Here is a 15831-nt window from a genome sequence, read left to right on the forward strand (position 1 = left end):
TCTCTCTTCTGTCCTCCACCCCTACTCCCATTACATACTTTCTCTGGACATACAACGTTGATTTAGAAGATGCGTTATAGCATGCATTACTTTGGGACCAGGTTGGGCACGGCGAACGATGAACGGATTCCTGGCGAGAGTGGTCATTTTTCTCTTTTTTTCGTCCTTTTTGGGGTCAGTCGGTAGTCGGTGGTCGGTGGTCTGGATTTCACTGTTCTTTTCCTCGTGAATCTCGAAACAAAAATTGTATGCTCAAGCTCAGCCGGGCCGCGTATTGACAGGCATATCGTCGTGGGCCTCCTATCCTCTGGAGAATAAGAAGCGAGCTCCGCGAGCTATGCAACTATGTGATTGTAGATTGATGTACCGTGTTCCGCGGGTCTCAAGAGCTGCTCCTGTCTTTTGTCCCTCCGGATCTGTCGCGCCCGCGCTCGGGCCTGAAAGCCCTCTTCGACATCTCTCCACCCCCGCATCCATGCACTCAGTCCGTCAAGCATCATCTCGCCGTCGGTTGTGGCGGTCCATTCCTCAGTTTCCTTGCGGCTGACCCAGCGGCGCCGCGACGTCTGATATGCGAGGTCTTTCGACATGCGGACTGGTTTATGCTCTTCGCGTAGCCGGCCGATCCAATCATGCAGTCCGTGGACGGTACCCTGGATGCCTTCCAATTCGACTGCATCTTCGACGAGGTCGGCTTGTCTAATGCGAATGATTGAGGTTAGCCCTGTCGGAACAAATGAATAAGATCAACGAGACTCTTCCACTTACAATTCCGCCACTTCATCTTCCAATTCCGCCACCGTCCTCGTCAACCCACGACATCTCTCTTCAAAGAGATCGCAGATCTCACTCGATTCGGTGCGCCGCCGGCCAATTTCCTCATTCACCAGTGTCACCTCGCCCAAGAGCGCGGTAAGCTGCGCCAAAACAGCGTGCCGGTCCACACGGTCCTTCTGCTCCGGCGCCGCCTCCTTCTCCGTCATGGTCTTTTTTTCCACTGTTTCCATCATCGCTCTGCCCCAGCTCCGCCGCCGATACTTGCCCATTTCCCGCGTCAGTTCGGGCCGCGGATCGCGCAGGATCGACTCCACCACGTCGAGGTGCGCGTGGATCGTGTCCTCCGTGTCGCGCTCGATGTACACGGTTCGCGGCGACGTCGCCGCTAAGCGCGACAGCTCCCGCAGACGCTGAAGCCAGGGCGTCCTCGTGGTCGGGGCGGTGGCTGGTGCGTCGAGACCGAGGCCGAGGCCATCGGTGGGGGCGGGCCAGACAGGTTCATCTGGGAGGGGTGGACCGTAGACTTCGAAGGTGGACATGGGCGCGGTAAATCTAGGGATCTGAGAGTGTCAAGCTAGAGTCTGCGCATGAAAGCGGGCATTAATTGGAGGGCTAGAGGGCGAGGTGCGCGCCGATCGCCTGCCATGCGACGGAGTACACGGCGGGATGGCTGAGAGGCCCGCTATCGATAAGCGATGAGGTCAATAGCCGCTCCCCGCGCTAGTCCGTTTGGGGGATATAGAGGAGATGCATCATGTGTTGCATCTGCTGCATTTCTGGCCAGTGAAGACTAGAATCATTACCTGGTCGCGTAGATCTGGGTCCTTTTTTTTTATTGTCGGGGGCTTGGACTCGGCCTGTTGGGGGTAAATAGCGACTCTTCCAGCGGACGGTCAATCCAGGGCCCCACAGTTACTCATTTTCCCACCGCCAAATCCCTCTGTCATCGCGAGACATTCCCAAGACTCTACCGTGCTTCGGCCACTGAACAGGGATCCCAGCTGACAATGGCACCTCCGGTAAGCAAGATGGCCTTTCAGCGCGACTTCCGCTCGAACCTCGCTGTCAAGCATGTTAACTTACACACCTCCCATGACTCAGATCGCCAATGTCCCGTCGCTCGAGACGGCGCGGGAGATCATCTCGAAGTCGAGAAACTCCCAATTCCCTCCAAACTTGCTGCCCATCACAGCGTCTATCCCGGCAGACCTGTTGACACCCACCTTGGCTTATCTCAAGCTTGCAGAGAAGTACGTTGCCGGTCCCTGGTTTCTTGCGACCAACCACCTGCCGGATGGGAGGGGGGTAGTGTGGCAGGGACCCTCTGGATAGGATGAGGCTGACTCGGCGGTTATAGTTCGCGCATGTCGTTTTTGTATGAGAGTGCGGCGACCACAGAGACTATCGGACGATACAGCTTCGTTGGCGCAGGTGGGTGAATGAGATCTCGGATGCTGGTCTGTCGAGTCATCCCACTGACGAAACCGCCCCTCCTCTCTGCAGACCCGAAAAAAGTGATCAAGACCGGCCCCGGCCATGGCCCTGCCGCCGACCCCCTCCCCATCCTTGAAGCCGAGCTTTCCCAGTCCCGGGTTGCATCTGTGCCTGGCCTGATCCTCCCCCCGCTCACTGGCGGAGCCATCGGCTACGTGGGTTACGACTGCGTCCGATACTTCGAGCCCAAGACGGCTCGGCCCATGAAAGATGTTCTGGGTGTGCCGGAGTCGCTCTTCATGCTGTTCGACACGATTGTTGCCTTCGACCACTTCTTCCAGGTTGTCAAGGTCATCACCTATGTCCCGATCCCCGCCAACGATGCCGACATCGAGGCCGAGTACCGCAAGGGTCAGGAGGTGATCCAGAGCACCATTGAGACTCTGCTGCAGGACCGCACGCCGCTGCCGCCGCAGGGCCCGATTATTCCCGACCAGGAGTACACATCCAACATCGGACAGGAGGGGTACGAGAGCCACGTCAACCGACTGAAGGAGCACATCAAGAAGGGCGATATTTTCCAGACCGTGCCCTCCCAACGGCTATCACGCCCGACATCCCTTCACCCATACAACCTCTTCCGCCACCTTCGCACCGTCAATCCCTCCCCCTACTTGTTCTACATCGACTGCCAGGACTTCCAGCTCGTCGGCGCCAGCCCAGAGCTCCTCGTCAAAGAAGAGCGCGGCCGCATCATCACCCACCCCATCGCCGGCACCGTCAAGCGTGGCAAGACCCTGGAAGAAGACACCGCGCTCGCTGACGAGCTGCGCAGCAGCCTGAAGGACCGCGCTGAGCACGTCATGCTGGTCGACCTGGCCCGCAACGACGTGAACCGCGTCTGCGACCCAACCACCACGCAGGTGGACCGGCTGATGGTGGTCGAGAAGTTCTCGCATGTGCAGCATCTCGTCTCGCAGGTATCAGGCGTCCTGCGCCCCGACAAGACCCGCTTTGATGCCTTCCGCTCCATTTTCCCGGCCGGCACCGTGTCCGGCGCCCCCAAGGTGCGCGCCATGCAGCTCATCGCCGAGCTGGAGGGCGAGAAGCGCGGCGTGTATGCCGGCGCGGTGGGCTACTTCGGGTACAACATTGCCAATGCGGACGGGTCGGGCGAGGTGCCTGGTGCGATGGACACGTGCATTGCACTCCGGACGATGATGGTCAAGGACGGCGTGGCGTATTTGCAGGCTGGTGGGGGTATTGTGTTTGACTCAGACCCGTACGATGAGTACATAGAGACGATTAACAAGCTCGGAGCGAACATTGCGTGTATCCGTGGCGCGGAGGCGAAGTACCTGAGCATGGAGACGGATGGGCGCACAGCATGAGGATGGGAAAAGTACAGAGCTGAGCATTTCTCGACTTGATGTGTGCCATACTCCCCTCGCGTTTTCAGCTCCAAGCTTCTAACCTTTTCTATGATTGGCGCATGCTTTTTTTTCTCTCGCCCTTTCGGTATTTTCCTCGTTAGACTATCAATTGTACATCCCAGTCTCGAACTGGGTCCTCGTGATACCTATCAATAACTTCACTCGGAAGTGCGTCGCGAAGAGGGTGGTGGAGGTGTAGTCGAGCCCGGTTGCAGCGGAGAGGTTTGCACCGGCGGAGCCAAGACTCTGCGATCTATATACGAATATACCTCGAAGCCTACCAGCCCTGTAAGCATGCAAACAGCCACTGCAATTCCGTCTGCTGCGACATGATTGGTGGTCAGTATGTTCGGACAATTTGTAGTCGAAACAGACATCCACTCCAGCCAATAAGAGCTTCCAAGTTGAGAATGGTGTGGGGCACTCTGCACCGGACTAATTCCGAACTGTATGATGATCATCTGTTAATCCGACTTCCTTTATATCCCATAAACACAACTTATATTAGATTTTACTCCTCGGCCATTATAGAGAGTCACTCACAAGGATGACTTCTATATCCTCGCGACCCCGTTGTGGCTTTTGCCGATGCTACCGGTCAAATCGGACGGCACATCGCATATCCCTTTCTCTCCCCTCTGAGTATGGCGCAGATCATTATGCTCATGACTTTTCGCATTTGGAATGGGACACGAAGAAGAAGCATTTTGCACTGGCTCAGCAATGGATCCTTGACAGAAAGATCTGTCGCGTCTCTTGTAGACTCTTCTTGGAAGATAGTATTGCGCCGTGGTTTGGCTTCGATAATAAGAAGGGGAGGTATGAAAGCGTGGGAACAGCCCATTCTCTGATCTCATTTACATCGGAGGCGATACCTGTAGTATCCTTGAAATCTCCGAAATAATGCAAACGGCAGGTTCCGGACAGGTTGAGGTGACAGAAATACAAGGGAGACATCGTATCCACGTCTTCGTAAGAAGAGAGATAAAAAAGCAATTTTCTACATCCCAGTATCCATAAAAATCCATAATGGTTCCTTCTCGTCTTTTGTATGATCACCGCAATATACAGTGTGCCCTATTCTATCCTCCCCAGTACCTCACATGGGTAAGAATTAGACGTGGACTATATTTAGTACATCTGGAAGTCAAGATCTAGTTCAGCGAAACAGAGGGGCACTGAGAATAACGAAGCGTGGCAATATTCAGTAAATTGAGATCAAAGAGCCAAAGAATTTGAATTCTCTCAATCCATGCCCCCATTAGTGAATAGACTTTAAATCGCACATTTTACCATCTCGTCCCGCAATGCTTGCCTGGGGCACGCGAGTCATTAATGCCGATCGCGGACATGATTGGCCCGGCAGTCTCCGCCAACCCCAAAGTTACTGCAAGGGCCCCTGCTCATGACACGCACGAGAGCAGATGCGACGGCTGAAACGATAACAACCATGGCCAGAACTGATCCTGCACTGCGGGAATTCCTAGGGCCCCTGAAACTCGACCATGAAAGGCTCTATCGCCTCTCGTATCGTCTCTCTCTGACATACCGCGAGCTGGCCGCGAGTTCTTCAGAGCAGTTCTTCCCCACTGCTACCACGCGTCTGCCGACAGGACGAGAAAAGGGCCGCTATCTAGCGGTCTATCTCGGCTTGTACTATCTTCGAGTGGCTTTCATCGATCTACTGGGTGAAGAACAAATAGGGAAACGTTCCCATGTCCGACGCACCCTGGAGAAGGCATGGCCGATCGAAGACCGCCTGCGTCGAGATCAGGCCAACTCTCTTTTCTCCTGGATTGGAGATTGCATTGCCGAAGTGATTCATGATGATCTCGCCAATTCAAAAGAGGATGCGCCTTCGGAGCTGGCCATGGGCATTTCCTTCTGTTTCCCCATTAAGTACATCTGTCCCTAATCACCGCGAACACCACGCACCAAGTGGGATTAACCCGAATCCAGGCAAAAATTCGTCAACGAGGCGATTTTAATGCCAACGGGCAAAGGATTTGCACTAGGATCCTCTCTCAATCTTCATCAAGCCCTTCTCGACGGCTATGAATGCCACACCCGACGCTCGGCGGACGATGATCCCGCCGAGATGCCAGCAAAACGACGGAAACAATATTGTCTCCCTAAACTCAAGATCTCTGTCATGACTAATGATACTATCTCTACGCTTGCATCGCTAGCCTACTCCATTCGAGCTCTGCCTAATACCCGAGTCGTGATGGGTCTCCTGGTGGGTGCGGGTTGCAACTCTGCTGTGCCTATGAAACTCACCGATCTGCAAGAATCTAAGATCCGTCATATTCGTGAGAAAGACCCGGATGCAGTGGAGACAGTTGTTTCGACCGAGTGGACGCTGCGAGGTGCAACAGGGCCCTTGCAGGAACTCGACGTAGTGAGCAAGTGGGACACTGAGCTGGATGCTCATTCGAACGCGCCTGGGTTCCAGCCTCTGGAGTATATGGTGGGCGGTCGCTATATTGGTGAGTTGGTGCGCATCATCTGCACTAACTGGTTTAATGGGATCAAGGGACATCCAACATCCTCAATGCCCGTGAAGTTGGTCAATGAATATACCCTTACGACAGATTTTCTATCTCTGGTGGTGGCATCAAGCCATTCCGATAAAACACTGGCAGAAGAATTGGCACTAGAGTTGCCCGCTCCCGCTTCCAGTGATTGGAAGTGGACTGCCGAGTATGCTGGTCATATTCGCGCCATCGCAGCCGCCGTGCAGGACCGGTCCGCTGCACTAGTTGCCGCCGGCACCGTTGGACTTCTGGCGTGCATTCGTGAGATTCAATTACAAGGCAAAAATCATCCGGAGTCAACAGCAAAGGACTCGAATGGAACTCAAGAGAAATCGGCTCAAGAGCGAAAGATTCCGGAATTCGGATCATCAACACCGGGCTGGCTGAAGGGACCAGAAGAACTGGTTGTGGCTGTCAATGGTGGAGTTATACAGCATTACCCGCATTATAAGGAGACCGTTCAGCGATACATCGACCGACTACTCATCAGCGCTGGACCTCAAAGCGGAGGAAAGAGTGTTTTCCTTCGGGAAGCCAGCGATGGAGGCATCATCGGCGTGGGTGTCCTAGCAGGCACTGTAGCCGGTAATATTGATGGAATCATCGGGTCAACATTTGAGAAAGAGACTGAGTCGGGTGAAGACCCTGAAAACCCCATTCCTTCTCAAGAACCGATCGGTTCCTAAGAAGGAATGGCGAAATGAAATCTTACGTATGTTTTATAGAGATGCACGTCACAGCATCAATACCGACAAGCATCAGTCAAGAAAAGTCATTCAATTAAGCTCTATCGTACAACCAGATTCAGGCAGCAAGTACCCTATGCTTGTGACTGCTGCCCCGGGACTATCGTCAGAAATCCCATATAACACGATCTCGCCTGCTAGTTGGAGGTACATCCTGTGCAACCACCAATTCCGGAGTTCCGAGTTATTGGGGGAAAGGTCGGTCCTCGCACTCAAAGGCATCATAGACGGCTGACCTTCCTTGTCGTTTTCCTGCTTTCATGTCATATCCTGTAGTCTCTGCTCGGAGCCAATCTTACTCCCCGAGGGCCTGGTACTGCTCGGTGGTGTAGCACTTGGGGGTCCAAGCGTGAATCTTCGGGATCTCCTCCTTCAGGACAGCATTGACAAGGCGGTGCCGAGCAAGCAAGGTCTTGCCGGTGAACTTGTCCGAAACGATAATAGCCTGGAATGCCTGTCCACAGCCACCTGTGCATCAGAAGTGCATATAGTTAGTTTGTATAGTCCACTTCCAAGACACTCATCCTGGGCACCAGCGACTTACCGGAGAGATCCTCAATCTTTACAGTCTTGGCCTCCAGCTCATCTTCAAGCTTCTTCTGGAGCAATTCCGCCGTAACACCCGAAGTGTCTGCCATGGCTGCACCGACGGCAGAGAATGAGCGCGCAGTAAGGGAGAACGTAGCCTGCGGAATGTAGGCAGGACTAGGGCGGAGGAGATAGCGACAGCCTCGGCTCAGCTTGGTGAGAGAGGAGGCGCGGGAGAACATTAAGCACGGTCGGAAGGGGTAATGAAAGCAGTCCGCAGAAAGACGCCCGCAAGATCGCGATGAGTTGCATTACAAATTCGGCTGCTCCGATGGGCGGCTGTGGCTGGTGCAGCACGTGCACCTGTGGCGCCCGATAGCAATAGCGTCATCGTCGCTGTGGCCGCTTTCTATTTACTTCTCTGTCTTCCTTTCTTCAAATTCCATGAATTCCCTGCGGATTGCTGCACGTCGCTACACTACAATGGCTTCCGCAACACCTACATGCTCGCCCTTCACCCGGGCTGTCGTGAGCTCGATGCGAAAGCTGTGCGTTCCTTAAAGTGGAGAGCTCCGCGTAAAATTGGGGGAGTTTTGTGTTTGACCCGCATGCAGATACCCCGAGGCATTGGCAGACAAGAGCTTCGACAATACTGGCTGTAAGTTGATGGTCTCGAATATCATGTTGTACACTTGCTCTCAACTTAATTACATTGTGCTCACCATACACATGCAGTGCTTCTTGAGGCTCCCTTTGATCCAGCGCGCCGACAGAAGAACTCGGTGCTGCTAGCCATCGATCTTACCACAGCTGTCGCCGATGAAGCTATCAAGCGCCAGGATTCAGCTGTCGTCGCCTACCGTAAGATTGACTACTTTCATTCTGCACCCATGCTCCTTTTTCATTGCAACTACCAAGCACCATCGTGAATTTCTCTGTTGAAACAAACGTATCTAATTCTCACCTATAGACCCTATCATCTTCCGTGGACTCAAGTCCATTACTCTTGATGACACACAGCAGCGCTCTCTTCTGCGACTGGCTCAGCATGGTATCAGCGTCTACTCGCCGCACACAGCCGTTGACACCGTTCCTGAAGGAATGGCCGACTGGCTGTGTGACGTGGTGACTGGTAATTACCAGTCATCCGAGGCTGCGCCGAAGCCTTCAATCACGGGTTGCTCCTCTGCTCTGTACTCTGCACCTACTTACCCACAGTCTGAATTTGTCCCCACTACCGGTTCAGCAAGCACTTCCCAGAAAATCCCCCATACCCGGTCCACAATCCACCCATCGCCCCCGGACTCCATTCCGGAAGGCTTTGAGTCTGCAGGTGCCGGCCGCCTAGTCACGTTCAACAACGCCCAGCCTCTCACCTCGCTCATCGATCATATTGGCCGCGGTGTCGGCCTCCAAGGGGCTATCCCCATCGCCATCCCACAAGGGCGGTCGGTCGACGACATCCGCATCCGCACTGTCGGCATGTGTCCTGGCTCAGGCTCCGGTGTTCTTCTGCGTAGCGGAAGTGACATTCCCGATCTCCTCTTCACTGGAGAAATGAGCCACCATGAAGCTCTGGCTGCCACGGAGCGTGGATCAGTAGTCATCTCTCTTGCCCACTCCAACTCCGAGCGTGGGTATCTTCGCGCGGTGATGCAAAGCAAGCTGCAGGAAGAACTGTCGCAGCACTGGGAAAACGACCGGCAGGCGGCTCTTCAGGCGATCCGGGACGCCGCGAAGCAGGGTGGAGCCACTCCTTCCGCATCTGGAGAGGAGGTCTATGAGGATGCCAGTGTCGAGGTCTCTGTCAGCAACGCTGATCGTGATCCTTACGGAATCATGATCTGGCGGAGTTGATGAGGCTACTAGCATGATAATCTAACCCATAAGAAAATATGCTCATTGTCGCGAGCAAGTCTTGAAAACTGGAAATGAAGTAGCTTTTTGAAACAGCAAAGTAATATAGCATAAAGCACTCACACATACCTAGCATCCGTACCTACTGCAATAGAAGTAGACCCGGGTGATTTCGAAGCGCGGGACTTAAGTTGTGGTGTGCGTGGCGGAGAAAGAGTAGAACCAGTGAGTAGACACCTAAAACGCCTTTCATGCTTCGGTAGGAATGACACTGAGCCGGATTTCCATTCTCCCCAGTTCTCATTTGGTGGAGAAGCATGGAAGAGACCAGTTGAACCATACCCCAATACGCCGTCTGTGAGAGAGGAAGCAGTCCGTCTGTACACAGTAGCTATTGATGCACATGAGTTATGTATTTGGGCCCCGGGGGGGGGGGGGGGGGGGGGTGTTTGTAATGCCATACATATTCAGACGTCGGGCACTTACCCGTCTTACTGGGGGCGCTTTTGAGTCGCTTCGAGCTTATACCCCAGCCGTGGACCGCTTGACTCGCTTAGATACACCTCCCGCTCCAGTAATTTCAAGCGTACTTGGCATTCCTTTCGAATGCAGTAGGCAGTCAAAGTTCTTGTTGTGTTCTACCCACGCCATATTCACTACACTCGACTGATATCGTCTGGAAATTGGCAAGGTCAATCTTTGAGATTTCAAGATCCCGTCTTGATTGGACTTTGGGTTGACTTGATTCGGATTTCAGGGTATTTTCAACCCAAGGGTTCCCTTAATAGAAATGAAAGAATCAAGAAAAGCCCCTCGATTGAATATCCACCATCCTAATGGGTCATGACAAGAAACCCACAACCTTAAGAGTTGCTGCGTCGTGATGTGGTGGCGGAGTCTACACCCAAGGCCTTCGAATTCCGCCTCGCCCCTGCCAATCTATTCCCATTTTAGCTTCCTCTCTCAATGAGAAGAGTAGCTTCAGGGCTGCTTATGTGAAGGCCCCACTTGGTAGTGTCATCTCTGTTGCCCGATCGATTGTTGACAGCGAGCGAAACTAAAGCTTCATTCCTGGCCGAGTGCCAGCTGAGCAGTTGGAGACAACTTCTGTTCATTTTTTGAACAATTCTATCTTATATATTCTATTTGTTATGTAGACAATCTGATATCTCCTTCCGAAGTAATATATGAAGTGGCCCCCGACGTTTAGAACAAAGAGGTAAACGAGAAAGATCAACGACCCCCAACCGTAAGCTGACTCCATTGACCAACCATAAATGGCAACCTCTTCGGGTCCTGATTACAGTCCACACACATCGCATAACTGTGAGGAGGAATGGCCCCAATATCCACCTATGGCCCCAATATCGGCCTTGCTATGTCAGGAACTTCTGATCAGCATAAGTATTCTCTACATAATGCCGCCAATGATCCCACAGGCTCAATATCCTACCGGCACTCGAACTGCCCTGCCTCGTACGCCGAGCGTCCACTCATTCAATTAACATGAACCGACTTTTTTCATTTACTCTTCTGGCCATCCTAGCGGTGGTACTCTACCAAGTCGCGCTGGGCGTGTGGCATGCCTGGGACCTAGAAATGAGGCTAGCGAACGCCAGAACATCGATTTCATGGACTCCTCAGAATCACAATAGTGTCTCAAAACTGGAAACTACTACTAGCCCACTCAACGATTCCTCCAACCTGGAGGAGCAAACTAACGAGTTATTGCGAGACATCGCGAATACAACCCTTGGCGTGAGTATCATCCCGTGTTCCTATGTCGCAGTGAAACTAAAGGGTGTTACATGTTTCGTGGGTTCACAGTTCGAGCGGGTATTTGCAATTGGCTTTAGCGATCGAATGGACAAACGCGATGCTATGACCACTGGCGCCTCCCTGCTAGACATGGACTTGGAATGGATCGAAGGTGTCCGCGCCAGCGAAATGAACGACAAGGCATACCCAGCCGTATGAAAGATCCCACCCATCTATTCGGTCGGGCATATCTAACATGTACATAGTCTTGGGATAGAAATCGCGGCAAGCCCGAGGAAATAGGAGCCTGGAGGGCACATATCAACGCGATGCAAAGGTACACACGATCAAGATCATGTCCGGCTTATAGTTCCTTTCCTTTTTTTTGGCTCACATACAGTCCATTTCCAGTATCGTGGCAAATAAAATCCGCACCGCGCTCATCTTCGAAGACGATATTGACTGGGACGTGACGTTGAAGGCTCAACTAAAAGAATTTGCCCGGGGAGCATGCGCCATCCAAGACACCGAGACATCCCACTCTCCCTACGGCGACAACTGGGACACACTCTGGCTCGGCTCGTGTGCGATGCGCTCCCGCGACGCGAGCCGCCTTTACATGATTCCGAATGAGCCTACTGTCCGCCCAGTCTCCCACCGCGGAGACTTCTGGTGGCCCGACTTTTCAGACCGGCGAGACATGCAGCACTCACGCTTCGTGCTGGACGGTGCGGACGGGCTCTGCACACTAGCCTACGCAGTCACCTACGATGCAGCGCGCAAGATCCTTGCCACGCTCTCGCTAGAGCCGAATAACAGCCCCTTCGACATGAATCTGAACGGTCTCTGTGATAGCGAGAGAAAAGGGGTGCATTTCCGGTGTCTGGCGCCGTATCCGCCACTTTTCAATTCGTGGCGCAAGGCTGGGTCCAGTTTTCGGGATTCGGATATCGTGGATTTGGGGGATGAGTGGCACGAGGCGTTTTCGAGTGGAATTACTTACAGCACTATGCTGAATGCTAAGCGTTTGGTCGATGGGGCGAAGACCGCAACGGCACAGTGGCCGGATGTGGAGGTCCAGGAGATGGATTTTGAGAAGTTCGAGTCGCCGAAAGGGAGTCTGATTTCTCTGAATGGGGATACTGAGTTGGGGGGGGGGGGAAGGTGAAGTAGAATGAGTCGTTCCCCGTTTTCTGCTATTGTTTTGGAGGTTATCGCCATAACTTGGCAGGTTGTTAGGGCGTTCCGGGATATTTTGGTTGTACTTTGAAACGCACGTCTGTCAAGGTGTCCTCGGAGGCGTAAAATTGACCTTCTCGCCTGGATTTTGATAGCATGTTTGACGTTGATTTAATATAAATACATCTTACTGCTTGGACTTCGACTGTGGCAAGTGCTGGAACGCGCAGGGGACAGATCATGATATCCGCACACAACGAAAGTTTGATAGCATGGTCGACAATGGATGGAGGATATACCAGTTCCTACTACAGTATCAAGCACGGGAACAGGTAACGGGAAATAATCTTAGACCAGTTGAGAAGTGAGAAGGATATCCTAGCGACAAAGCGGAGTAGACATAAGAGAAAAGGACAGGGTGTCGGGACGCGAAGAAGGAATGGAGAGAGAGAGAAAGAGGAAATGACCAAGGAATATTCTGTGGTCCCGAGGGAAAAACAAAAAGGAGAACATGCATAGCGTGATGAAGAAAACCCTGGATCTCGACTGCGTAGCTTCAGAATGCAACTGCACTTGCTATACCCTAGAAGGGGCGTGACATGGAAGGGGGGTTGTTGAGAGAGGAAGGGGGAAGAAAAGCGAAGCGAAGAGATCGAAAGCCCAGAAATCCTAGCCCTGGAGAGACCAGGGAGCCATAATAGAAGAGAAAGACAAGAAAAGGGTGGTATCCAGGGACGTCGTGTCTACAGATCAATCAGGCTACCGCCATGCTGCTGCGGTCGTTGCTGGGCGCCCCATGGGTTGCTGGCAGGCTGCTGCAAATACCCGGTCTGCTGGGGCACGCCGGTATACTGCTGACCGAAGAATGGATTGTTGCCGGTCTGCGCGGCGTGCAGACGATCCAAACCCTGGCCGGCAGAGTTAACGAACGTGCCCGGAGCCGTGTGCTGCGCAGGGATACGAAGATCGCCGACGTTACCAAAGGTATCCTGGCCCTCGCCCGATGAAAGGAGGGCATTGAGGCGTGCGTGGTGAGGGTTTGCGGGCTGGGGCGGGGTGCTCTTTGACGGCTGTGGGGCTTGGAAGGCGGCGATGGGGTTCTGCTGACTGGGCTGCTGGCTGAATTGGTTGGTGTTATACTGGTTGTTATGGTTGAACTGATTTGTGGTACGGTCTTCGGCCAGGGTGTTGAGGGATGGTGGCCCTGGCTTAGGCGGGCCCTGGTTGGTAAACTGGGACTGGGTGCGTTGAGCGAATGGGTTGTTCGAGCCAGTCGGCATGGGCTTTAATGCATCAGCAGGCTGGTTTCCAGTCCAGGGGTTGTTGCTTCCAGCGGACTGATAGTTCTCCTGCGGTTGTTGCTGCTGCTGTGGAGGTTGCTGTCCAAAGACATCGGGAGGTCCATAGGGATTGTTGGCGTGATATGCGGTGTGCTGGGGTTGGAGGGTAGCCTGCGGCTGCAAGAAGTTGTTCTGGGGTTGCCCGTAGGGGTTCTGGTCGAAAGCAGAGGGCTGTTGCTGGTAGCCATTGGTGTAAGGGTTGGCCATACCCGTCGGCTGACCCTGGAACCCAGTCGGTTGCGCATACTGGTTGTTCAAGAAGCCCGTTGTCATGGGCTGCTGCACATTGATCGGGTTTCCGAACCAATCCACCGCACCCTGCTGCTGGTAGCCCTGGTTGAACCCGGTGGGCTGAACCTGGGCTGGGGTTTCATCGAAGAGCGAGTGCGCGTTGCTTTCCTCCAGCTCACGCTTCCGCAGATCCTCTTCTTCCCGGCTAAGCTTAATCGCCTTGGCCAGGTCTTCATCCTCCTCCATTTTCATGGACTCCTTCGCCCGTCGCTTACGCTCCTCTTCAGCTTCAGCTTTGCTAGCTTCGATCGCTAGTCGGTATTCGGTATCGTCCTCGTCGTCACGACGGGGTCGTCGGCGCTCCCGACGAGACGGCTCGCTTCCGCCTCCATAGCCATCGTCGAGCCCGCTCACACGAGTCTTCCAAAGCTTGCGATCGGATCGTTCGCTGCGCAGTCGATCCTCGTCCAACACCAGCGCGGTGAGTTCCTTTGCGGCCACACGAACTACCAACAGTAATCAGCAACGGCCGCGCGCGCTCTGCCCTTATGTGACCACTCACCATTTTGGCCGACATCCCTTCCTTCCTCGTCGACATATTGAAATTCGCGCAAAGTCTTGATGATATAGACATTCTTCCGAGCCCACGTCACCACCAGCTCCGATCCCTCGTGCAGACAGTAATCCAGCACCTTCAATGATTTGAGCACATGGCGCCAATTCTTGCCCTTGTCATTGAGGCGCTTGTCAATCATGTCCATGATCTCATAGAACTCGTTCGGGCTATATGAAAAATGGTGTTAGACTCGGTCTAGTCCACATGAACCGCTGATAAATCCCTACCTCCCAAAAGTCATGGCCGCAATCTCGGACATGTCGGTGCCCGTCGGACCCCATGGATCATTGCTGGTAGCTACAGGAAAGGCACAGTTAGCATGCTAGTATCGAATCACAGGTGCACAGCCAATGCATGCCCCCTCATCGCCGCTGGCAAAAGCAAGGAGGCAGTGGCAAGGACGGAAAAAGACCCGTGTCGACACGATTATCGCGGGGATTTGACTGCATCTACGCAGACCAGGAAGAAGACCAGGAAGAGGGCCACGCATACCATTTCGGACCTTTACCTGCACCGAGGAATATCCCTTTGTAACGTTCTTGACACTGCGAACGACCTTGGACATGGTGCCGGGTATAGACGCGACGGTCGCAGCCTGACTGAACCGATCAAAGGCGCGACTGTAGAAAAGAACGACTGATCAAGCGACTTCGGGGGATATCGTTGACAGCCTCTTGCCAGGCTCTCACAGCCCAGTGTCGTTGCTCCGAATCGCGACCCGAGGCGGTAGATAGTCGTCGGGCGTGCGGTGGTCGAGCCTCACCTGTGGCGCCTTCGGGAGGATGAATCGGCGGACCAGCCACTAGGGGAAGATGCGAAAGGGATTGAATGCTGGGGTTGAGCCGAGCCAAGTAGAAAGTGAGGGGACGGGCAGAAGAAATGGGAGAAGATGGGAGTGTCAAGAGAGACAGAGAGGGGACTGTGGCTGGAACGGGGGCACGAGCCTTGGCACGGGGCTATGACGAAGCGGCTGTTGTGGGTGCGGATCTACAGCCAGGAGACAGCCTGAAGCAAAGTGAAAATTTAAGCAAATGGGGATAGGAGAGATTTGCTAGATATACCTAGCAATAAATCGCAGATTTTTTTGGGTCTTGTGGTGCCGTCAACAGTGTATATCCTGGAGTATTGTGGCTGCCGGCCATCCGGTCCTGTGCCGCAGGGACCCTATCGTACATCTTATGATTCAGAGGCGAGTCCCTACCAGGTCAATGGCAAAAAGCTTCTACTAGAGAGCAACGACTTTGCCTAGAAAAGATGGCGTGAATTTTCTTCTTCCACCAAGGTGCCCACACACACCCGCGTTACACGACCGATGGAACTGCGGCGCTCAGTTTTCTCCGAACGCGTTTCCTCAAGGGTCACTTAAGTCTCTTATCTCGTAGGCTTGTACATAAA

General features: G+C 53.6%; 7 protein-coding genes across 7 annotated transcripts; 4 read left to right on the top strand and 3 right to left on the bottom strand.

Moving 5' to 3' along the window:
- Positions 1-335: 335 nt before the first annotated feature.
- Positions 336-1316, bottom strand: N7482_003601 (uncharacterized protein; the record flags this gene model as incomplete). Its single annotated transcript, XM_056685726.1, has 2 exons — positions 336-699; positions 769-1316. The coding sequence occupies 2 exons, from the start codon at positions 1314-1316 to the stop codon at positions 336-338; spliced, it is 912 nt and encodes a 303-aa protein (XP_056544468.1).
- Positions 1317-1784: 468 nt separating this feature from the next.
- On the top strand, positions 1785-3602 carry trpE (anthranilate synthase TRP2; the record flags this gene model as incomplete). The annotated part of the gene is made up of 4 exons (XM_056685727.1): positions 1785-1796; positions 1879-2027; positions 2135-2208; positions 2281-3602. The coding sequence occupies 4 exons, from the start codon at positions 1785-1787 to the stop codon at positions 3600-3602; spliced, it is 1557 nt and encodes a 518-aa protein (XP_056544469.1).
- A 1492-nt stretch (positions 3603-5094) lies between these two features.
- N7482_003603 (hexokinase family protein) lies at positions 5095-6867 on the top strand (the record flags this gene model as incomplete). Its single annotated transcript, XM_056685728.1, has 2 exons — positions 5095-5543; positions 5604-6867. 2 exons carry the CDS (start codon positions 5095-5097, stop codon positions 6865-6867), a joined length of 1713 nt encoding a protein of 570 aa, XP_056544470.1.
- A 355-nt stretch (positions 6868-7222) lies between these two features.
- On the bottom strand, positions 7223-7697 carry N7482_003604 (BolA family protein; the record flags this gene model as incomplete). The annotated part of the gene is made up of 2 exons (XM_056685729.1): positions 7223-7395; positions 7472-7697. The coding sequence occupies 2 exons, from the start codon at positions 7695-7697 to the stop codon at positions 7223-7225; spliced, it is 399 nt and encodes a 132-aa protein (XP_056544471.1).
- A 241-nt stretch (positions 7698-7938) lies between these two features.
- Positions 7939-9312, top strand: N7482_003605 (Nif3-like dinuclear metal center hexameric protein; the record flags this gene model as incomplete). The annotated part of the gene is made up of 4 exons (XM_056685730.1): positions 7939-8003; positions 8070-8113; positions 8191-8316; positions 8426-9312. 4 exons carry the CDS (start codon positions 7939-7941, stop codon positions 9310-9312), a joined length of 1122 nt encoding a protein of 373 aa, XP_056544472.1.
- A 1427-nt stretch (positions 9313-10739) lies between these two features.
- Positions 10740-12238, top strand: N7482_003606 (uncharacterized protein; the record flags this gene model as incomplete). Its single annotated transcript, XM_056685731.1, has 4 exons — positions 10740-10788; positions 10877-11070; positions 11140-11283; positions 11471-12238. 4 exons carry the CDS (start codon positions 10740-10742, stop codon positions 12236-12238), a joined length of 1155 nt encoding a protein of 384 aa, XP_056544473.1.
- A 754-nt stretch (positions 12239-12992) lies between these two features.
- On the bottom strand, positions 12993-15001 carry N7482_003607 (epsin; the record flags this gene model as incomplete). Its single annotated transcript, XM_056685732.1, has 4 exons — positions 12993-14326; positions 14383-14603; positions 14664-14733; positions 14929-15001. 4 exons carry the CDS (start codon positions 14999-15001, stop codon positions 12993-12995), a joined length of 1698 nt encoding a protein of 565 aa, XP_056544474.1.
- Positions 15002-15831: the final 830 nt, after the last annotated feature.

The sequence above is a fragment of the Penicillium canariense genome (genome assembly GCF_028826845.1).
Source record: "Penicillium canariense strain IBT 26290 chromosome Unknown utg000002l_segment0_segment0, whole genome shotgun sequence".
NCBI classification, from domain to species: domain Eukaryota; kingdom Fungi; phylum Ascomycota; class Eurotiomycetes; order Eurotiales; family Aspergillaceae; genus Penicillium; species Penicillium canariense.